Source organism: Phyllostomus hastatus, unplaced genomic scaffold (assembly GCF_019186645.2).
Source record: "Phyllostomus hastatus isolate PE091 unplaced genomic scaffold, TTU_PhHast_1.1 phas_contig_34, whole genome shotgun sequence".
NCBI classification, from domain to species: domain Eukaryota; kingdom Metazoa; phylum Chordata; class Mammalia; order Chiroptera; family Phyllostomidae; genus Phyllostomus; species Phyllostomus hastatus.
This window is the reverse complement of record NW_025333857.1, coordinates 23,333,606-23,357,466: the sequence shown is the minus strand read 5'-3', so window position 1 is coordinate 23,357,466 and position 23,861 is coordinate 23,333,606. Positions and strand designations below refer to the sequence as shown.

The following is a 23,861-nucleotide window of genomic DNA, read 5'->3' as shown; positions in this document are numbered from 1 at the left end:
CTAATTAGAGAATTACCTCTAGACCAAAATGAAAACAGCAACCTTGTAAGTTTTTAGTGTGTAAGGGAAACATTAGATGTGGTTGTCTGTGAGGCCATTGGCATAGTAATTGTAGAGGGCCTTATTGGTGCACATACATTAATTTAACACCCCTCTTTAACAGCACTTTGAGCAGGTTGGAATGATTTTAAAGGCACTGCAGTTTCCTTATCTTTGTATGGGAATGTCACAGTCTCTAATAGTTATATTTGATTATGAGAAAGGCATATGGGAAAATACATTGCTTGTATACATTTTAAACAGTTGTGAATTATAGTAAATTAATAATTGATTATTAAGTTTTAATTAAAAGAGAATCTTTTCTTATCACCTTAACTCTTATACCAGCAACTCTAACCTTTTCTATCATCACCAGGCATATTGGGTTATTTTTAGAGAACTACATTATTCCAACAATTCTACCAAAGTTTGGATAAGGATTTTTAACAGTTATTATATATTTAAAATTTCTCATCAACATAGAGTTTAACCTTTAGTTGAAGAAATAGTAAAAGCACAATGACGTATCACATGCTGAAACTGAAATGGGTGACGATGAGAGAGGGGTAAAAGAAGATATATTTTGCTAGTGCCATTTTGAAATGATATCTGATTTTGAATATGACTTCTAAACTAATGTATAAATAAACTGAAAAACAAAAACCCCTCAAAACTGAAAGGTATGCCAAAGATGGAAAGCAAATCCAGATCATATACTTTCGAGAAGTTATTCTTTTGCTAACAGCAAGTAGGGACTTAATTTGCATTTATGTTGGCAATCAGGAAGTCATTTGGTATAATTTTATACCAATATTTATATAGAACCTTATTATGTTCATAATAACTTTGGATATACATACATATGTGAGGCCTGTCCAGAAGGTATCCAGCCATGTAATATAAAAAATAAATACATTTATTGAAGAAGATTCAAGATATAAGAAACATTGTACATAGGAAAATGACACCTCAGTCCCCTTCCAAGTAGGCACCTTGGGATCTCACACAGTTCTCCCAGTCACCATCAGCTGCCCCATATTTTCCTGAATCTCATCAACAGTCTTAAATGCCTTCCCTTTTAAAGGTGGTTTTAGTTTTGGGAAAAGCCAGAAGTTGCAGGGCACCAAATCTGGGCTGTAGAGGAGCTGAGTCACCTGGGTGATTTGCTGTTTGGCCAAAAAGCCCTGTATGAAACATGATGTATGAGCAGGTGCATTGTCGTGGTGAAGCTGCCAGCCATCAGTTGCACATAGCTGTGGCCTTATGAATCATCCAAATAGTTCCCCCTGAGGAATGGTCAAGCTTCATGCAAAATTTGATGCAGATTTGTTGGTCTACTTGCTCAGTCATTTGGAATGTGAGAACCACACAGTACACATGCTCATTTAACTGTGTCTACTGCCCCCATCGACTAATACAGTGAAGTTGTCATTGTTCACTCATGCTCATTCCAGTCCACGGTTGGCTGCCAGATTACATTGATGTCTCACAAACCATTTTCATTATATTAACAGTGGCTGGAATTTTTCAGGACAGACCTCTTTGCGTGTTTCTTGAATAATAATTGCTTTATTTTTTATTTCTAAGTGAATTAAAATACACAGTGTAGTAATTTTGGCAGCTTTTGGTTTGAATATTAAATGTTATCTTTATTAGTGTGTTAATATTTGATTTTTTTTCTCTCTTTCCTGGTTCCAGGGTGTGGATGAATGGAACATAGCTCGCCTAAATACAGTCTTGGATGTGGTTGAGGAAGAGTGCGGTATTTCTATTGAGGGTGTAAATACCCCCTATCTCTATTTTGGCATGTGGAAAACCACTTTCGCATGGCACACCGAGGATATGGACCTCTACAGCATTAATTATCTCCACTTTGGAGAGCCCAAGTCTTGGCAAGTTACATGTTTAATATTCATTTGCTTTGGAGTGTTGAAGTTTAGGCAAGGCAGTATAACCCTATTGAAGAGGACATTTTTCCTTTGGTCGAATCAGATTTGTAAGAGCTATAAGAAAATTTTTGACTAATAATGAATTGTCTTCCACTATGTGTAGGGTTCTGTTCAAAATCATAAAGCTAGTGGTAACTTGTCTATCTAAGTTGCCTATAGACCCGTATGTGGGTGATGGATTGATTGATATTTTAGTCTTGAAGAATTAGTTAGGCATCTTTACTTATCTGAGCATTTCTTAGAAGGCATGTGAGAAAGTTGACTTTCTAGATATAAAGTATCAAATTATCTTAATGATTTTCTGGTCCAGCCTCCTCTAAATAAATGACAGGTTCCTTATAGTATGTGTTGGCTAGAGGGAGAGGATGATAGGCATGGGTCAAATGGCAAATTAATGCTGCTATGTGATTTTAACTTGCAGTTTCATCTATTTGTGAGTCCCTGTCCTCATCTTTCTGAGTGATGGTTTTAAGACTTACTGCTTTCTAAAATGCATCATATAGTACATTCACTACACGTTTGTAATTATTAGTCTGTCAGTCACCTTGGTGTCCTTTGTGTTTAGCCAGGTTTATGTTTTAAACTTGTTTTCATGGGTTTTAGTCTTAGGCGAGTTTACTTCCTATAACACTGGTCTGTTTTCTATAATACATATATATGGAGGATAACATACAGGCAGAAGCATATCAACTGGACAACCCAGGAAATATGATGTCTCTGATGAATGTTTAGATTGCCCCTCAGCTGCTTGTGTCAGCCCAGCAGCTTTCTTGGCTCCAGTTTAAAGAGAATGCCTCTTTTTCAAGTGCTGCTAATGAGGAGCTGAGATATAGTATGTAAGTTCTAGGCTCATCTTGCCATTGAGATTTTATCATTTGGTGAAGTGAGAAATTGTAAACTTTATCCAAAAGAATTCAATTATAGCAAAACTTCCTAATGATTGAAAACGACATCTAATTGGAAGGAAAATTTTAGGTGCAAGTGCAGAGTTCTTAGGACATATAAGAGTAATCCAGGCACTTTTCAGTTTGCTGTGGAGTTTTCATCTAAAAAAAACTTATTGGGAAGATGTTTAACTTATTTTAAAGGTAAGCACATTTAATTTGATAAATTCTTAGCATTCTGCTTTCTTAATGGAATAAATCAAATTTAAAGATTTTAAATGCATGGTCTATGACCTAGAGAGGCTTTGTGACGAAAAGTATGCTGGGAGTTTTCATTATACAGGTATTTACTGAGGGGCAGTTGTGAGTACATCCTCGAGGCCCCATCGACTTCTGTTTGTCGTATTTCTTCACCACTCTAAACATCTGTTGGAATTAGTACTTTTGGGACTTAGCTATCAGAGACTATGAGAAGTATTATAAAGTAGCATATAGGCTCCTGGGCAGTTTGTCAGCTGCATAGTTATCTCCATGCTCTTTTGACACCTACTTTCAGTGTGGATAAAATTAAAGGACATGGATAAATTCAACATGTTGGTGAAATCTTAGTATATAGTCAACTATATACTATATTTCCCTTAAGATGTCTGAAAAATTAGCAACAACTTTTCTAGAGTTTGTTCAATATTGATTAATTTGAGTTTTTAGGAATAGAGGAGTTTAGATGAGGTCTCTGCTTTCCTATGAAGAGAGATGATTTTTTCCTCTTGTACTGGAAACAGGATTATGTTGTCTCTTAACAATTGCTTAGGAGAACATATTCTGGTCAGGAATTAGGCCTTTTTTTTTTTTTTTAAATCTTGTGTCTTTGGGAAGGAACACCACCGTTTGTGAGAATAATGATGCCAGTTTCCAAAATATTCCTTTTCCCAGCATGTATATTTTTCAGTATTTAATTACTCTATTGGTTACTAATCATATAGTCTCCATTATATGCATTAAGGGTAAATTTATATAACACTATTATCTTTAACCGTCACCATCATTTATAATGATAAAGGAGTAAAACACAGCAGTAAGTATGACAGCTAATCGACATTCCATTTTCTAAGGTAACTACTTTAGGAAACTAGTGATACAAATGACTCTAAGGAAATTTCCCAGTAGATTTATGAAAGATTATATTAGATCAGCATAAATACTTTTGAGGTAAACTCTATCATCATTAAAATTCATTTTAGTAATCATCATAGTATATTTGAAGTGAGCTTTGAAAGTTGGTAAAAACAATACAAATTCATGTAAATATTGGGAGGCAGGGACTGTTTGTGTCAGAACTTAGACATGAGGGACCACCATTCAGGGCTCTAGTCCTTATTTTGCTGCTAACGTTTGACTTTGGGCAAATAACTATGCTTCTGGGGACTCCAGCTTCCTCACCTATAGAATGAGAAGGCTAATCAGTATAATCTCCAACCATTGGAATATTTTTTAAACATATTTTATTGATTGTGATATTACAGTTGTCCCATTTTTTCCTCCCCTTTATTCCTTTTCACCTTGCATCCCCCCCTCCACCAGCATTCCCCACCCCCCAGTTCATGTCCATGGGTTGTACATATAAGTTCTTTGGCTTCTCCATTTCCCATACTTTTCTTAATCTCCCCCTGTCTATTTTGTGCCTACCATTTGTGCTTCTTTTTTCTCTGTACCTTCCCCCCATTCTACCCCCACCCAAACTTCCATGTGATCTCCATTCTTATGATTCTGTCCCTGTTCTAGTTGTTTGATTAGTTTTTGTTTTTTTTCTTTTTATGTTCAGTTGTTGATAGCTGTGAGTTTATTGTCGTTTTACTGTTCATATTTTTTATCTTCTTTTTCTTAAATTCCTTTAACATTTCATATAATAAGGGCTTGGTGATGATGAACTCCTTTAACTTGACCTTATCTGAGAAGCACTTCATCTGCTCTCCCATTCTAAATAATAGCTTTGCTGGATAGAACAATCTTCAATGTAGCCTTGCCTTTCATGATTTTGAATACTTCTTTTCAGCCCCCTCTTGCTTGAAAGTTTGAGAAATTAGCTGATAGTCTTATGGGAACTCCTTTGTAGGTAACTGCCTCCTTTTCTCTTGCTGCTTTTCAGGTTCTCTCTTTATCTTTAATGTTGGGTAATGTAATTATGATATGCCTTCCTTGGGTCCAGCTTCTTTGGGACTCCCTGAGCTTCCTGGACTTTTTGGAAGTCTGTTTCCTTTGCCAGATTGGGGAAGTTCTCCTTCATTATTTGTTCAACTAAGTTTTCAATTTCTTGCTGTTGTTCTTCTCCTTCTGGCACCCCTATGATTTGGATATTGGAACATTTAAAGTTGTCCAGGAGGTTCCTAAGGTTCTCATTATTTTGAATTCTTGTTTCTTCATTCTGTTCTGGTTGAATGTTTATTTCTTCCTTCTGCTCCAAATCGTTGATTTGTGTCCTGGTTTCCTTCCCTTCACTGTTGGTTTCCTATACATGCCTCTTTATTTCACTTTGCACAGCCTTTACTTTTTCCTCTATTTTTTTTTTTTAAGATTTTATTTATTTATTTCTTTTTAGGGAGGGAAGGGAAAGGGAGGGAGGGAGGGAGAGAGAGAGAGAGTGAGAGAGAGAAACATCAATGTGCGGTTGCTGGGGGTTATGGCCTGCAATCCAGGAATGTACCCTGGCTGGGAATTGAACCTGGGACACTTTGGTTCCCAGCCCATACTCAATCCACTGAGCTACGCCAGCCAGGGCTTTTTTCCTCTATTTTGCGACCATACTAACCATTTCTGTGAACATCCTGATTACCTGTGTTTTGAACTGTGCACCTGATAGGTTGTCTATCTCTTCATTGTTTAGTTCTAGTTTTGGTGATTTGATTTGTTCTTTCATTAGGGCCATGCTTTTTTTGTTCTCGCACAGCTGTTATGTTTTAAGTGGCAGAGCCTTAGGTATTTGCCAAGGCAGGGCAACCCCTGTTTGTGTGGGAGGGGTTCAAGAGGGAACAGTGCCACTCGCTAGGCTCTCAGCAGGATTTCAATCACTTTCCCTGCTACTCAGAAGCAAACTGGACCCTTTCGGTACTACTCCTGGGTGGGTGGGCTCTCCAACAAACTCTCCAATGAGGCTGGGAGTTTCTCCTGCTGTCTTAACACCCATAGGGTTTTACCACCAGAGGTTTTGAGTCTTTATTTCCCTGTGCTGGAAACCTGGGTTGTGTGGTCTCTCTTGCTTCCAGTTGCTTTTCCCAGTTATGTGCGTGCAAATATGGGACCACGGGTCTGCCAGCTCAGGCCTTGCCATGTGTCGTGTCCTCCCTGGCTACCTGTGTCTACCCCTTCCACCTGTTTAAATGAATGTTTCTTCTTTGACTCCTTGGTTGTCAGACTTCCATACAGTTAGATTTTCTGGCAGTTCTGGTTATTTCTTGTTTTTAAATATGTTGTTGTCCTTCTTTTGGTTGTGCGAGGAGGCAAAATGTATCTACCTACACCTCCATTTTGCCTGGAAGTTCAAAAGGAGCTGCTTATATTGCTAATGCTCAGTTATTCACTGAAACTCTGTTCTTGTTAGGATATTTTGTTTCTCACTGTAGTTTCCTCACTTATGTCTGTCTGTTGATATGGCTGCTAGAGTTTCTCTTTTTCATCTAAGTGTTCTGTCTGGAGGTGGGCCACACACAGATTGCATAAAGTTGGGCCTAAGCTCTGGCTGAATTCCTTTACATAGAGTTTTTTATCTTGTGTTCACATAGTGCCTCAGCTCAAGTGCTTTATTGTCTAGGTCATATTTAGAGATGCTCAGCTTGTATGATAAGGACTGATGATGCCTAAGTGACATAGCCTTACAAATGCATTCATTGTAATTGTAGTTTCGGTTGCTTGGGAAGTCTTCTCTGACATTGGATTTGGGGGGCAGAGGTATCTTGGATTATTTTCCAGAAAGAACACCTGCCACAAAAGCAGGACTGGGCAGAAGGGGAAGCTAGAGTGCAGTAGAACCCTATGCAGATCCCATAGGTGGGTCTGCTGTCAGGGCCCTTATGAATTCCCCTAGACTGAGGCAAGATGGTGAGGCTTTTGTACTCGTATCATTCACTGCATATGGGACACCAGTCCCTCCCTTTCCAGAGGCCAGGATCTTGGGTAGGGAATATGACTTTGGGTTAGTATGGGGTGAGGCAAGGAGCAGCCTCCCCTTGATGAAGGCAGTGAGGAGAGGGCCTCATCTGGAAGGGGTGCCTGGGCCTCCACCACAGCACCCCCTACAGTCACACTCTTGTTTCTCACATTTGTCTGCTTTTAAGACCTGAAAAGGAAGTAAGCAATGTTCTGTTTTCCACAGTTAACTAATGAGACTTAATAATTAAAATAAAATATTAATGTGTAAACTTTAATAAATTCATAAATATTAAACCTTGTTAACATCAGTAATGTGAAAATGTGGCATGATTATGCATATAAAATCCATAGTTGTTCAGCCTTCTTTTGGATACAATTAGGAATATACCTTGATTAAAAACTGTATTATAAATTATCTGTTTCAGAAATATTGAGTTTTGTGAAATATAGGTATGATACTTTTTTTAAAAAGATTTTACTTATTTATCTTTAGACAGAAGGGAAGGGAAGGGAGGGAGAAAGAGAGAGAGAGAGAAGCATCAATGTATGGTTCCCTCTAACATGGCCCCCACTGGGGACCTGGCCTGCAACCCAGGCATGTGCCCTAACTGGGAATCGAACCAGGCACCCTTTGGTTAACAGGCCAGCACTCATTCCACTGAGCCACACCAGCCAGAGCTAGGTATGATACTTTTGATTCATGAAGTTTTTTGTTGAAGAACCAAAAAAACCTTAGTTGTTTAATGGCGTTGTTCTTTGTATCTGAATTTTATTTAAAATGCCATTGTCTTTTGCTTGGTGCATATTATAATTTTAGTTTCAAAGGCAAGTGATTTCATTTTTCATTTGTATTTTAAAAATGAATAAAGGTAAGAAAGATAGCTGGGAGAAGTGTACCGTATGAATATTAGAACTTTGGTCTGCTGTCAGGTATAAAACATTTTCTTCCAAAAGTTCAGTCACCCTCCAGAAATTATACAAATTATGGTAAAGCGTGGGCCAATAGCCTGTCACTTCCTTTCTGTTGGCATCTTTGTGGTGATTGATTAGGAAACACGAACATCTTGGAATTTGGAGTGAGATAGGTCTGGGGTTGGGTGTCACCTATGTTACCACCTTATATAAATAAATTAATTCCTCTAAGCCTTGGTTTCCTCATCAGTAAAATGGAGGTGTTAGTAGTAGAACTTATAGTACAGGATCTTAGCACAAGTTCTGACGTATTATAAGGGCTCAATAAATGGAAGCTGTGATGAGCTCTAATCATAATGACTGGTTGGTTATTCTTTTCACTGAGCTCAGCCCTTTACTAACTACAGAAAGCAAGCTCATATGTACAAGCTCATGCCAGTAAAAAAAAAGGGGGGGGGTCAGTTTAGAGTTGTCATCTGTCAGAAAACTTCCTGGATAATTGAGCCTGGTTATTTAGGGGAGATGACTATGAGCAAAACAACAAGGGGAAGAAGAAATTTAAGCCAAGGAGGAAAGGGTTATTGCACACTCAGCCTCAGGGGGAGGGAATAGAGGACAGCCTTGTTTTAGGATTGACCTACCTGAGCATGACATGGACCTGGAAGGGGTTCTCCCCTCTGTGCCCTGGGCTGGATTTGCCCTGGATGTCACAGGGTAGATGAAAGCTGGGCCAGCAGGAAACATGAGTAGCACCTGTAAGTGAAACTGACAGGGGAACCCATGTAGTCACTTGTTTCAGCACAGTGGCAGAGGTATGGACAGTGAGTAGAGCTGGGAACATTGGTTTCTGAACACATTAATAGTAGCCTCAGGGTCCCCAAATGAAATTAGGGAGACTTTGAGGGAGTGATCTGAGAAATAGGAGTTTACCCTTTGAGAAGTGTTGTTAAACACTTCTAATGGACTGAACATATCTTGAAAAGAGAAAGACTAGTTCACAGAGAAAACCTGAATCAGAGAAATGGATCTAGTACATTTTGAAAAAATAGTTTTACCTACTGACAGTTTGAAATGTCTGTCTAGTAATTATTCAAGATAGTGTTTATATTACAACCACCAGGATGACATCATTTTTGGTCCATTCTTTGAGCAAAGCACCCAAACACAGGCTTGGGGGAATTATTCTGTTTTCTTCAGCCTTCAAATTAGATCTTTATTTTAATTCATAAAAGACTCTGGTTTTAAATAAAACATCACCTTGTGAATATCTAATTAGTGATAGGTCATTAGTGATTCATAGTTTCTTAATTGATGTAGCAGAACTGTTTGCAATATTCATCTTTTATATGTAACAAAAAACTCTTAAAGGTTAAATGAACAATGAATAATTTCAACAAACTGGTATGTACTTGAGGGCATACAATGGTAGACATCTTATTTGGTGATTTTCAAAGGATACAGAAAAGTGCAAGACATACTCATATCTTCAGAGAATAAAGAATTACCTGTGTGACTGAGCAATGGTGGCACTTAACGGAGTGCCTGGCTGTGAACTAGGCACTCACTGTACAAGGTAGGGTAAAAAGGGTAATTCATGTGACCATTTCTGGGTTGTAGTAGGTGTTCTGTCCCTCCCAGAACTCAGTGCCTACCCAGACAAAAGTTATTTATGCATAGCAGCTATTTATGGAAAGTAGATGATAAATACTACATGAAAAATATAACAGAAGGGTTCTGGGTGGAAGAAAAGAAATGAGACTGCTGAGATTTATCATGTTCAAAGAGAGCTTCAAAGGGGATGTGGAATCTGGGCAGGGCTTGGGAGGTTGGGATTTGAAGCAGAAAGGAGGGGGCTGTTTGAGGTGAAGAGTGAGGTCAAAGCCTGTGTGAGTGATAGAATAATTCATAGTCTAGCCTACTGAGAATAGACCGTTGATATTTAAGGCTGGGGCAAAATTGGGGGTGGGTGGGGTGGAGTCTTGAAAGTGAGGCAGTAAGGAATAAAGGTTTTTATGTTCTGATAGTGATGTGAGGACTGTAGCTGCCCAGGGAGGGAGAGGCAAGAGGGTATACTTATGATTGTAGTCTAGCTGGGGCAGATCAAGATTGAAATTGAGGTGATGTTGCCAAGAGATGGATAGAAGATTTTGAGGCTGTGGAGTGGATGGGGCTTGCAATTAGCAATGGGAGCAGTGAGGATGAGAAATAGAGAAGAGGTGACTCTGGTAGTTCTAGTTTGGGAGGCTAGGGGGAAATGGATTGTGAGCTGAAATGGGAATTCTAGGAGAGATAATCAACTTAAAGGGGGAAATATGAATTTGATCCTGTGTATGTAGAAACTTTTGAAGTGATGGAATACTGTTATAGAAACATCTAGGAAGTGGTCAGGGCCATAGAAGTAGGACTTCTCTGACTTGAGGTCACTAACTGTCTGTAAATACAAGACAGGACCTTTTCCTGTAGGGCCTTCACCTTGTTGCCTCTACTTAGTCACCAGTTCTTCCTGCTGGACAGATTTTCAATAGGGAAGTAAAGTGACAGGATCTGATTGGGCTACATGGACCAGCGAGGGCAAAGCTTGAGGAAGGATTAACTAATTAAGATGCTACAGTAGTAATTTGTGTGATAGAGAATGGTGGCCTGGACCAAGGTGGTGGCAATGGAGATAGAGAAATGTCTTGAACAAATGAAAGGTAGAAAATGTAAAACTTGGGGGTTGATTAGGTATAAGGGGAATGTGATCACAACTCCCACATTTCTGGGCAGTTGGTTGGATGGGGAACTCGAGGAAAAGCAGATCTGATAGGATGATGGTAGAGGAGTAAGCTTTGTGCAAATTGTTTGAGGGCTGCCAAATGAACTTGTTCCATTCCTGTTCGTTTTAGAGATTCAGAGCTCAGGAGACATGTATGGAGTGGAGCGTGTGGGTGATCTTGAAGCCTTAAGTGAAGGTGGTTCCCTCAGGGAGGAAGGTGGAAGCATCGAAACATGGAATCAGGGGGAACATCAGTGTTAGATGTGGCAAGAGTAGAAGGTAGAAAACCACTGGGGATGAGTTGGATCATGAAACTCAAGGGAAGTGAGCATTTTAAGAAACTATTAAAAAATTCCACCCTGCTGGTGTGGCTCAGTGGATTCAGTGCCATCCGGTGAACCAAGGGGTCACTGGTTCAATTACCAGTCAGAGCACATGCCTTGGTTGCGGGCCAGGTCCCTGGTTGGGGGTACTCAAGAAGCAACTACACATTGATGTCTCCTTCTCTTTCTTCCTCCCTTCCCCCTCTCTAAAAATAAATTTTTAAAAAATCTTTAAAAAATTCTAGATAGAAAAACATTAAAGACCAAAAAAATGTGACAACCTTTGTCTGAGCAGCTATACTGAGAGTGATGAAAATAGGATCCAGATTACACTGGACTCCAGTGTGAATGGTAGCAAAAAGTGTGGCAAGTATTGGAAGGTGTGTGTGTGTAAGGGGAGGAAAAGGAAGCAGATGAGCCCTGGCTGGTGTGGCTCAGTGGACTTAGCGCTGGCCTTGGAGCCAATTGGTTGGATTCCTAGTCAGGGCACATGCCTGGGTTGCAGGCCAGGTCCCTGGTAGGGGGCGTGTGAGAAGCAACCACCCATTGATATTTCTCTCTCTCTTTCTCCCTTCCCCTCTCTATAAAAACATAAATAAAATCTAAAAAAGGAAAAGAAAGAAGGCAGATGGATGGTAGCAAGATGAAGGACTCAGGAAAGTTATTTATTTGTTATTTTATTTATAAGGTGGGGCAAAGGTAGGTTTACAGTTTGTATGGCAATAATACAGTAATTAATAAATAATAATACAAGAATAAACTGTGTTTTGTGGACTCACAACTGTAAACCTACTTTTGTCCCATCCTGTATTTAGTCAGGTGTCTAAATGCTGATGACAGAGTGTCAGAGGGATGGGCAGGCAGGCTGTATTGTTATGCTATAATTTCAAAAAATTATTGAGAATTGCTTAGTGTTTCCATGAAGTAGTATGTCAAATAGAAATGAACAAAGTCTTGGATGTTATCAGAGCAGCAGAATTTCAAACTTTTTGAAAAACATGCTAGTGATTTAGGGTTTTTTGGCTTTTATACCCTATGACTTGCTCTTATTCAGAGCATTTTGTTTCAAATGTGGTCTGATAGTAGCTTATACCAATTTTTTTAAAAAAGTTTTTTGGATGAAAAATATTAACATTCTTATGAAGTTAGAACCTTTTGCTAGTTGACTTTTACTCATTTTTTCTTTTTATTAAATAATTAGATGATGTTTTTCAGTGCTGACCACAACATTCATAGGAACTGAATTGTTAGGCAATTATATTGGAAAATTAGATTCCCCCAACCCATGCCATTGAAGTGGAAATTAAGTACCTCAAACCTGCCCATCTACCTTGAGCACACTTGGTCCTTCACAGACTGTTGATATATTACAGGAATGTGTAGGATCCAGGAGGAATAAAGAAAAGGCAAGGCAGAATGGGGAAACCTAAAAATGTGCGGTTCTGGGAGATGGTTAAATCTTGAGAGAGAGAAAGTTTTGATTGAAATAGGCATTTGAACAGACTGGGAGGTTGAGACTCGCAGTGGTTGATCCTGAGTGTGCTAGGCTGACTCTATAGATAGTCTGTAAATTGGCTTTAATTACTATTTACCCTTTCTCTCCATTTCCCACTTTCATGATTTTTTTTTCTTCTTTCTGTATCCTGCCTCTCCTTTACATCTTCTATCCTGGTATAGCAGGAACAAAATTCGTAACTTGAGAGCAAAAGTCAGCAAGTAGTAACCGAGCATCTGCTCAGCTGGTGCTGTGTTTCAGGAGAAAGACATGACCCTTGCCCAAGGGAGCTTGATAGGAGAGCAGGAAGGCAGAAAGACAAACAACAAATAAACAAACAAACAAATAAATAAATTGTGAGTACCATGGTGAAAGCCTATACTCCGTATGGTTGGTCAGCAAGAGGGAATGGGAAGCTCTCCCTTGGGGTGACTCTGGCTGAGCTTGGAAAAAGGAGTGGGTGTTTTTGTGAACTGGACAGGGGTGATAATGGCATAGAAGGTCCAGAAATAGGAGCTGGGAAGGATCAGAGGTGTGAGATAACAAGGGCAATATCTAAACCAGGCAAGAGAAGAGGAGCTGCCCCTTGAAGTCATTTTCTCCCAGTATGCTTAATTGAGTGAACGCAGTGTGGCTTTCAGTTTGAGGATTTGGTTGTCCTCAGGAAATTTTGCATGTCTTCCTATGTTAAGGGGCTGTGGTTGGAAGTAAGTTTTTATACTTTGATGATTTCTGATGCTATAGAATTATAGCAATCATTGGTTAGCCATAAAAATTTTATTAATAATCATTTATGAACTGGATTTTTTGGGAAAGTTTTAAAGTTCACTAATCCTCTCATGAAAAATCTGCACAATCGTAACAGTCACTACAGAACCATCTTCATGTCTGCACCAACACTGGTCTTTGCAGTCCTTCTGGGTTTCTTTGTTGTATTCTTATGGTCATTTTGCTGTTTTGTTGAGGTCTTTTTCTGTCATCCAGGCCATGTCTTGTCAATCTATGTTTGGGTTCATTTTTCTTTTCTTTTTCTTTTTAATAACTTTATTCATTCATTTTTACAGAGAGGGAAGGGAGGGAGAGAGAGAGGGAGACATTGATGTGAGGGAGAAGCATTGATTGGTTGCCCCTTGCATGTGCCCCGACTGGGGACTGAACCAATAACCTAAGTGTGTGCCCTTACTGGGAGTTGATCCGGCGACCTTTCCTTTGTGGGACAGTGCCCATCCAACTGCACCACACTGGTCAGGGCTTGGTTCATTTTTCTTTGCATGATCCAAGGAATCATAAATCATGCCAAAGACAGTTGTCTTGCCACCACCAGAATGGGTTCTGAATTCATATAAAAAGATGACATCCATTGTGGTCTTGTACATTTTGGCTAGTTTCTTGCTGATTTTTTATCTTAGGTACTGTTGCCTTCCCGGGATGAAGGACATCAGTGACCATTTGTTTTTGTTGAAGTAGTTGGTTGGTCCAGATAGGTACACTATGTTGTTCATGATGGTTGTTGATCTTCAGGCAGCCACGGAGGAAAAATGCTGGATCTTTCATAGAATGTGAAAATAGACTGAGACATTGTCCAAACCTGTAGAAGAAAATAATCACCTGTCTCTGATAGGAACAGCTGTACCTGGGAGATACTATACTTGCAGAAAAGAATTTAGGAGATAGGCCAATAAAAGGGCATCCTGGGAGGAGAGGTATGATGGGTTGATTCAAATCCTAGAATGAGTAAACGGAGGATCTTGGAGTAGAGATGCCGCGCCTTACCTTCTCCCCTTCTGCAGATGAACAGACCTATGTTTTCTGTGAACAGAACTTCAGATTAAAAAGCTTTATCTTTGATGCTGATTTTTCAGAAATGTGAATCAGGATCTATAAATACCTCCATCCACACCTGACCCTTTGAGGGCAGGCATATGCCCTTTACATGTGTGTATGCATGTGTGTATGTGTGTTATGGGGGAGGAGAACCTCTTATCTGGGGCATATATAGGACATATTTCTTTTCTGGGTATAAGTGGTAATATTAATCAGGGATTAAAAACTAGTAAGAAGTGACTACAAATATATATTGGGTGATTGTCATTTAGTTATGCTAAAATTTTATCTTCCCAATTCATTGGAATAATTTCATTAATAGTGCCTTAAGGAATAGGATATATGGTTGAATTTTCTTTCAGAGAATTGCCTAGTTACATTGTATCCGATTAAGTTTTGCATATGTTATCATTGGCATTAAATGTAGCTGAGTGTGGTGTTAAGTAAAATTAGAAAAATTATTTCAGTTAAAAGTAACTTGAACTTAAAAGTAACTTGATCTAATAAATGTAGCAAATGTAGGTCTTAAGAATAACATATTTTTACTTAAAATACAAAATGATCATTTCACTTTTAGTATCCTTAATTTTCCTCATTAAACTACCTGTAAAATTTAGTATTTGTGTAGCATATTATGAAATTATTGCTTCAAAATTTGTTAGTAAGTTTACAGTAAATAAGTTCAAGTGTTTACTTTTGGGAACATCTTGTACTAGAAATGAGTATTTTCTTGAAAAATTATTATTTTTTCCATAATCAAGACTTTAAAAGTCACATAATCATGAAATAAATAGTAGCTGGTTTTTTTATGACTGGTAATTTTATTTAAAACCTATTTGAAAGGTATAAGAGAAAGGTTTGATTAAAAATGTAAATGTTGCTATAAAATTTTGTGTTCTATTCTGCTTTTCAGTAAAAACATTTTAAAAGGTTAAAAAACACCCAGCAACCCAGTTTTTTTATAAAAACAAAGGCCAACTAACCAAGCACAAAACTAAAATATATGACCAAAAATAGCCCTGGATTTCTCCAGTGCTGTGAATGTTGGGAGAGAGGTTCTAGTCTCTGTGCTGTGGCTAGCTGCCTCCTGGGCTAACCATTTTCCTGCTCCTTTGCCTTTGTTCCTTAATCTTTAAAATGTGGTTGGCATGATAAGCTGGGTCATTAAAATAAGTGATTTATGAGTTCATTTTACTTTTGTCCATCCAGTGTTTAAGAGATATGACTCGGCGATTGGTTTTCTAATCTACTCAGTTCATTTAAGTGGAGTTTGGTGTAGAATTTTTTTTTTAAGATTTTATTCCTTTTTAGAGGGGAAAGGAGGGAGAAAGTGAGAAAAACATCAATGTGTGGTTGTTCTCTTGTGCTGCCCTCACCAGGGACCTGGCCTGCAACACAGGCATGATTTCCTGATTGAGAATCAAACCAGCAACCCTTTTGTTCTCAGGCTGGCACTCAATCCATCGAGCTACACTAGCTCGGCTGGTGTAGAATTTTTTTACATGACATTATTTAGGAGTAAATGTTCTTAGGATACTACCTGAAAAATTATAAACCTAAAATCTCTATTTATGTTTAAAATTTTAGGTATGCAATACCTCCGGAGCATGGGAAACGACTTGAAAGACTAGCTCAAGGTAAACGTACTTTCTGTATTTCTCATCTAGACAGGTTCTTTGTTTTTGAGATATTTTTACAGTGTAGAATGTCACTGTGTTAATTTCATTATTTTGAAGTTATTGGCTACTAAATGTTTCTCTAATGGAATATTTTCTCTAGTGGAATATTGTTTTCATGTTAGTATATGCATAGTTTTCCTGGTTGCATAATCTTCATGGTTATTTCAATTGGCTACTTAGTATTTCATCAAGTGATTGTACTTAACCTATTTTGGTTATTTCCAATGGTTTTTCTCAGTTATATAATGTATTAACTTCATTGTGTCAATAATACTTTTCCTTTTCTTAAGTTACATCCTTAAGATAAATTCCAAAGAGTACTGATGCTGCATCTCAACGTGCAGGCGTTTTATGAATGTTTTTATGTTGTCAGATCATTTCACCCAGGGGTGACTTCTGACTCCCAGTTCTTGTTTTGTTCCCTTGGCCTGGGACAGCCCTTATGGAAATATGAAGATGAATGTCCTCAGGTTACTGGAGGAGCATGAGAATGTATGTCTTCTTAGACTGGCAAAATTAAACATCCGTTACTATAACTTGAATTACTATTTTTTGGGTTTGTTCATCATTATTTTTGGGAAGTCTGTTGATGGTTTTACCTGTGTCCAATTGTGTTTGCAGACAGTATCTTCCTTTTTTCTTCTCTGTCTTAAAGATATACCAGCAACCTTGCCCTCATCTTCTTATACAAGAAAGAAGAATCAGATTTACCTCCTGCCATCTTCATCCCCAGTTTTGTTAATCACCCTTACCAAGGAAGAAGTAGGCTCATAGTGACTTATTTTCAGGGAAAAGAAAAGTTTTATTGAGCAACAACTAAGGATAAGATAGATGTTCTGCCTTTATTCAGGATTGAATCCTCAGTGAGTATTTCCCTTTTAGTCAGGTGTAATCTGTTTCATTGGTATGTTAGGTTTGCCTTCTAGTAGGAAAGGAATTTTATCCCTGCTTTATGGAAGCCTTTTTTAAAAATAATGAAATGGGCATACTGAGAAACTTTATTCTTTGACTTGATGGTTCTGAACAGGAATTTTTAGTAACATTTTAAAGTTACTTTCCTCCAAATCATATTAACAGAAAAGTTTTAGAAGGAATAGTTACGTATCACATTTGTAAGAAGCATTATTATAATTTTGGCAAGTAATAAGTATAAAGCCTTAGTGTTTTAATAATGTGATACATTATAGTAATACTAGCAATGTAACTGTAATCTTGAACTTTGTTGGGGACTATTTTCATGAATATTAAGGCAGGTGAGCCCTGGTTCCGGATGATAGATTAAAGCATAGTTTAGAAAATGATTACCATAATGCTTAAATACATAGGCAATGAACTTTATGCTAAATCTATATTCTGAACTATCTTCTCTGTAATAATTACTTCACCATTTTCTATTTGCTCCAGTACCAGAGAACTTTTTAAATGGAGTCAGTGTAAACTTCACAGTATAGAGTCACACTAAAATTTCAGTGGGAATATGTCTGTAACCACTTTGATATAATCTATCTGAGAATAACATTCCAGGAAAATAGGTGCCATTTCTCTAATTGGTAAGAGGTTAATAAATTTAAAGGACGAACAAGAACTTTAAACTCAGCTGTATGTTTATTCAAAACTGTTTTGTAGTATTATTTTGAGAAATGACATAGGAAAAAGACCCTGTAAGATAGTAGAGGCTTTTCATCTGCTGACCAGATGCTAGCCCAATTAATTGAATTCTGCTTAATAATTAAAATGATAAAATAACACAGTAAATATGATGGAGCATTGTAGGATATCTAGGTCAAGGCAGCACTTGATACATAAAGTGAAAAGAGGCCTTGGGTATTTTCCATTATCTTGTCTCCACATCATAATTATCACACTTGCCTTTTATGCATGAATGCTTTCATCTTTGGTTCCTGTTGAAATCTTGATTGACTGTGGCACCTACAAATATTTTATCTGAAAGACATTAGGCCTGCATCTAATAAAGCCAGGAGTCAGATTTTGCCCTTCAGTGGCTTTCTCATTTATACAGCACTTTTTTTTTCACTATTATGTAGACATAAATATCATAAAAAATCTCCAGTGAATTTTTGCAATTTTTATACTTGTTATGTTCAGCTATAATGCAGTTGCATTCTTTCTAATTTTTGGTTTGATACAATTGAATGGAAAGTATAAAGGAGAATAGAAGTATAATGTTAAATCATAAATGACAGTTTTGAAGATTTTCAGTTTTCAGAATGTATAAATCTCATCCATTTTATAAATAAAACAATATTTTTGCTCTTCTATTAAGTTAAGCAAAATATGGCTTGAAGACAATTGGGCATGGCTAAACACTTTTGTGGACTGTATTCCATTTTTTTTTATGAATAAAATGCCTATATTTAATAAAAATTAAAGATGACTTACTTTAATCAAAATTTTGGTTACTGGGGAAAAATATGTGAGTTAGGACTTTGTGCAGCTGATTCTAGAAGTGTGAATGATTAGCGGGAACCTTGTTTGAAATGACAGGATGGTAGAAGCAAATAAATTGATTCTTTTAGGTCCTTATGTCCACTTGTAACAAGTGTTTTAGTTTTGACTTATTAAAAAAGCAACATTCAGCAAAAAGGAACATAAGTATCATTATGAAGGCTTACTTTAGTTCATGTTTTCTTTTTAAAACAGTTATCTTTGAGATATGTATGTGTATGTTTAAATGACTATTAATCTTAAATTTAAGCCCGAGGAGCAGATTCTTAGCCTGATATGCAGAGACCCCTATTCCAGGAGGTGGACCAGCATCTGTGGTAGGATTCAGACAGGCTGTGGATTCTCTGAAATTATATTTGAAATAGGGCATTTATGTGTATTTCTGGGATGCTATCATGAAATCTTAAAAGGGTTTGTTCCAAAAGAGATGCTGTCAAGAGATTAGAAAATAGCAATAAATATGCCATTTTTAATTCTATGAATAGATTTTCTGAAGTGACTTGTTTTCATACCTCTAACTCAGAGTTTGGAGAATGTACTTTTATAAGCTTTCACATTGGCCAATAGATTATTTTCTTAAGCATTCATTTAGCTGATGGTCTGAAAATATTCTATTAAAATGTCTTGTTTTGAAAGGCTAATAAATAAAATACCTCCGATTATAAGCAGTCAATTTTAAGGGGCCCCTTAAGCCATAAAAAATGAAGAAGTCCAGTGATACACCCTCTCCTTCATGCCAAATTCATGCTTCATGCATGGAGATCAATGTATGGTGTGCCAGGGTATGTTTGTTTTCATTTTACTATCAATCAAGTTGCATTAAGAATGGTGAGACAATCCTTAAACTTAATTTCCTCATAATTTGATGTCAGATATCACTATGATTAAACTTTTGAATGTTTTATAGTCAACCATGTTTCTATTCCTAGTAGGATTTTAGACATCAAACAGTAATATATAACATACACCAAGTTAGCACAATTGAAATGTAGGATGAAATAAAATTCTGAGAAGTGACAGTAGAGAACGGGGAGGAAGAATTCAGAAGGGGAATGCTAGTTCGCAGGGAGGAATTACCATGGAGGGAAATTAAGAGTTCTTCGGTTCTGCAGGGTGGAAGCAAGGCTAGGAAAATCCTGGCTAGTTTGGCTGTGATTTGTTTGAGTCCAGAGTGCACAGGCTGGAGATTCCTGGAGGACCTGTGTATGTACGGTCCATCTGTCCCGTCAAGGCAGGGAAAGTGGGAACTGAAACAAAGTGATCTCAGGATGCAGCTTAAAGCCATATGTAATGGCCCATATACCTGTTAAATTGAGTGGAAATAACCCACCAACTTGAAATTGGAAAAAGTCGCCCTTTACACAATGCACTATGTTTAAGAGAAAAAAATAAGGCAATTGTTTAAGAGAACCACCATCTTTCTTGATACCATTCACAATCAGTATGGAGATCTCCTGGTTGTCCTCTTGGAGAGCTCCATGGAACTGTATCTCTACCAGTAGAGATGCTGATGGGTTGTGGAACACTTAGAGCTGAGTGAAGCCTGCAGTGTGGTAATTTTCTATCCATTCCTGAGTAATTAATTGCTCTTTGAACAGTAGGAAGCACGGAGAGGCCAACTACAGTTTAAATGCCTAATGTTGTTTTCTTACGTATGAACGTGGGTCAAAATGACCAGGTTTCTCTCCATGTACTGTATGTAGCTCATTGGTTTATTCCATTAATAAACTTTTATATGTAAATGCTATCTAAAAGCATTTCTCACAGCACTAGTTCTTCCATATTCTTTTTCTGTGTTTTTTTCCTTATCATTCGTTTGTATAGTTGCTATACAGATGGTCATATGACTATTGCACAAACCATTTAAAAATTCTATCAAAGCATACTTGGGTAAATTTTAATTATATTCAAATGAAATTACCTTAAACTCTGTTGCTACTGTGGACATATATTCTACATGTCTGATTTCTCCATCTTTTGTCCCTCCTTTTTCCTTTCTCTTCTTCCTTTCTTTCCTAACTGATTAATAACTGATTTCAACTTCTGCAAACTATTGTTTATATACCCATAGAAACTGTTACTAAACTTTGATTACTAAATCTTTTTCCAAGGCTGAAGCTTCGGCAATTTAATAGCCATTGCATGGGTTTGTGTTTTGTCATATAGGGTTTGGATTTAAAAATAATTTCAAAATTAGTAATAGCTTATATATTAGAAAATGTAAACCAGTTAACAATATGGAAAAATTTTTATCTCACAAGAAGAGCACACTATTTTTAGATCATATTTGTTATATTTCTAGCACAATTTAAGAATGTCATATATATGTGTGTGTGTGTGTGTATATATACATATATATGTATATGTGTGTGTGTGTGTGTGTGTGTGTGTGTATGTATATATATATATATATATATATATATATATATATATGATCAGATTGAGGTAAAATGCATTTCTAGTAAAAGCTACCTCCATTGAATATGCAAAGTCTGTCCAGAAGGTATCCAGCCATGCAATATGAAAAATGGAGATATTTATTGAAGGAGATATAAGGTACAAGAAACATTGTACATAGGACAGTGATGCCCTAGTCCCCCTCAAAGTAGGCACCTTGGAACCTTACACAGTTCTCCCAATCTCCATCAGCTGCTCTGTTGTATTTTCCTGAATCTCATCAGTGGTCTGAAATCTCTTCTCTTTTAATAATAATCTTAGTTTTGGGAAAAGTCAGAAGTTGCAGGGTGCCAAATCTCTGGGGTGTAGGGGGAGCTGAGTCACCTGGATGATTTGATATTGGGCCAAAAACTCTGCATGAGAGACATGATGCATGAGTGGGTACACTGTCATGATGAAGCTGCCAATTACTAGTTGTCCATAGCTGTGGCCTTCTGAATCATCTGAATAGTTTCTGTGGAGGAATGTTCAAGCTTAACAAAAAACTGAATGCAGATTTGTTGCTCTATTCACTCAGTCATTTTGAATGTGATGGCACACAGTACACATGCTCACTCAACTGTGTCTACCACCCCCTGCTGACTAGTACTGGGAAGTTTTCATTGTTCATGCATGTGCATTCCAGTCCACTCTCCTTGGCTTCCAGGTTACATAAATGTCCCGCAAACTATTCTTGTTATATTGACAATGGCTGGACTTTTTCTGGACAACCTTGTACTGTTCACTGAGTTTTAACAAATCTATAAAGTGGTATCAATACCACCATTATTGGCCTATAGAGCAGTATCCCAGTAAAGTTCTCTTGTGCCCTTTGCATTAATCCCTTCCTCCAGCCACTGGCAACCAGTAATCTGATTTCTTTTCCTAGAATGTCATAAAAATGGTATTATACAATAGGTAGACTTTTGGATCTCATTCTTTCACTAAGAATAATACTTCTTATATATGTTACTTTTATCTTGAACACAGGGCATCCTGGCATGTGTATTGGTCTTTGAGAGGGCTTATGTGATTCTATACTTTCCCATGTTACACAGCTACCAGCAGTACTGTGGCAGTCTTAACAAACAGTGGTTGTGGGATGTTTTAAAGTTTCAGGGCTCTATTGGGATCCTTGCAGTACATAATCTTTAGTATGCTAGACTTCGTCCCTTTAACATGTTCTTTGGATTGGGAGAATGGTTTCAAAGACCACTTTTGCTTGCTTACCACTATATAATATCTTAAAAAAGAAAAAGTATAATAATGACTTTATTTTGTTAGGGATTGATAGCCAGTAGTGTTTCATTTTTGCTGTTAATATAACCAAGCTATAGACCAAGAAATTGAGATACTGAGTAGCCTGTTGTAACTCTGTATAATTGCTTTCCCCCTTCTTTTGGAGGTTGTAACTACAAGAGTTAGTTCTTGGAATACATGTTTAAACTATTTTATTCCATGCATCCTATGTACTATTGTAGTTCTAATTTTTGATTGTTTATTTAAAATGGAAATGTATACATTCTTACTACTGAATAATTTTGTAGAAATGTAGTTTTTATCCAAACTTTTCTTTCAGTTGTTTCACCCCCAAATTAGATACAATTTTATTGGGAGCTCATTGGTCTACCTGTTATAGAAACTAATGTGTTACTTGTAGGGAAGAGTTGATATGGGAGGAAGAAATTGTAGAGTAGTTGTCCCTACTTGTCTCCATAGTTTGAAATGTGAAATAACTGATTTTCTTCTCTGTTCTGTATTTTTAGTTTTATAGAATTGTTACTTGACATCCATTTGGGAGTATTTGGAACCCAGAGTAAAATTTAATATTTAATTTTAAAACAGCAGAGTTAAAGAAAAGTTTGAAGAATCTGTAGGTGAATACAAAGTAAAACATGAAGCAGTATAATTTAACTCTAGTTATGCTTGACTGTTAGAACTCTTTATGGGGGAGAAGTTTGTTACTTGTGACCAGCACTGCTTGCTAGGTTTGGGTCATAGGCCTAAGGTATTAAGATGGTTTTTAAGACTTGGTAACCATTGATTTTTTTATGGCAACTACCCAGTTGGCTTTGTAGGTCTACTGGGACAGAGATCCACCTTCTCCACTAATAGGCTGCTGAGATGGTAGAAAACAAAGATTCCTTGAGCTAACATAATAACTAGAGTCAATATGGTGGAAGTGAGTAATAGAGATAATAATAATGATCACTATTTCTTGAATGTTAGTATGTGTAAACTAAGTTTTTTTAATTGAGGTAAAGTTTGTATAACATAAAATAACCATTTTGAAGTGTACAATTCAGTAACACTTAGTATATTAACCCCATATCTATGAACCAGTCACTCGATTCCCACCCCTCCAGACCCGGGCTGCTTTTGTCTGCTTTCTTTTTAGTTATTTACCTATTCTGGATATTTTGGATATTTCATATACCTGGAATCATATAGTATGTGAGTGGCCCTTTTCATGCAACATGTTTTTAGGTCGTAGCTTATATCATTACTTGAATTTTTTGTGGATAAGTAATATTTTGTTGTATGGATATACCACACTTGATCATCAGTGTATCAGTTGATGGACATTTAAGTGGTTTCTACCCTTTGACTCTGGATACATTTTTTGAGCATTATCTGATTGGATTACCATGAAGATCCTGTGAGGACAGCCACTATGGAAAATAGTAGGGAGGGTTCTCAAAAAATTAAAAATAGAACTACCATGCAATCCACCAGTTCCACTTCTGGATTTATGTCTGAGAGAAATGAAATCACTGTGTTTAAGAGATACCTGCACTTCTATGTCCATGTCCATTGCAGCATTACTTACAATAGCCAAGACATGGAAACAATCTAAGTGTCCATTGATAGGTGAAAGGATAAAGTAGATGTCTTATATGAATACAATGTAATATTATTCAGCCACGAGAAAGAAGGAAATCCTACTATTTCCTTC

The 23,861-nt window shown here is 37.3% G+C and overlaps 1 protein-coding gene across 2 annotated transcripts in view; it reads left to right on the top strand.

Moving 5' to 3' along the window:
- KDM4C (lysine demethylase 4C) overlaps positions 1 to 23,861 on the top strand; it is a 381,686-nt gene that overhangs the window by 81,394 nt on the left and 276,431 nt on the right. For both annotated transcript variants that reach the window (XM_045840410.1, XM_045840409.1), the window contains exons 5-6: positions 1,738 to 1,931; positions 15,912 to 15,961. In XM_045840410.1, coding sequence (XP_045696366.1) covers positions 1,738 to 1,931; positions 15,912 to 15,961 — 244 coding nt within the window. The remainder of the gene's footprint in view (positions 1 to 1,737; positions 1,932 to 15,911; positions 15,962 to 23,861) is intronic.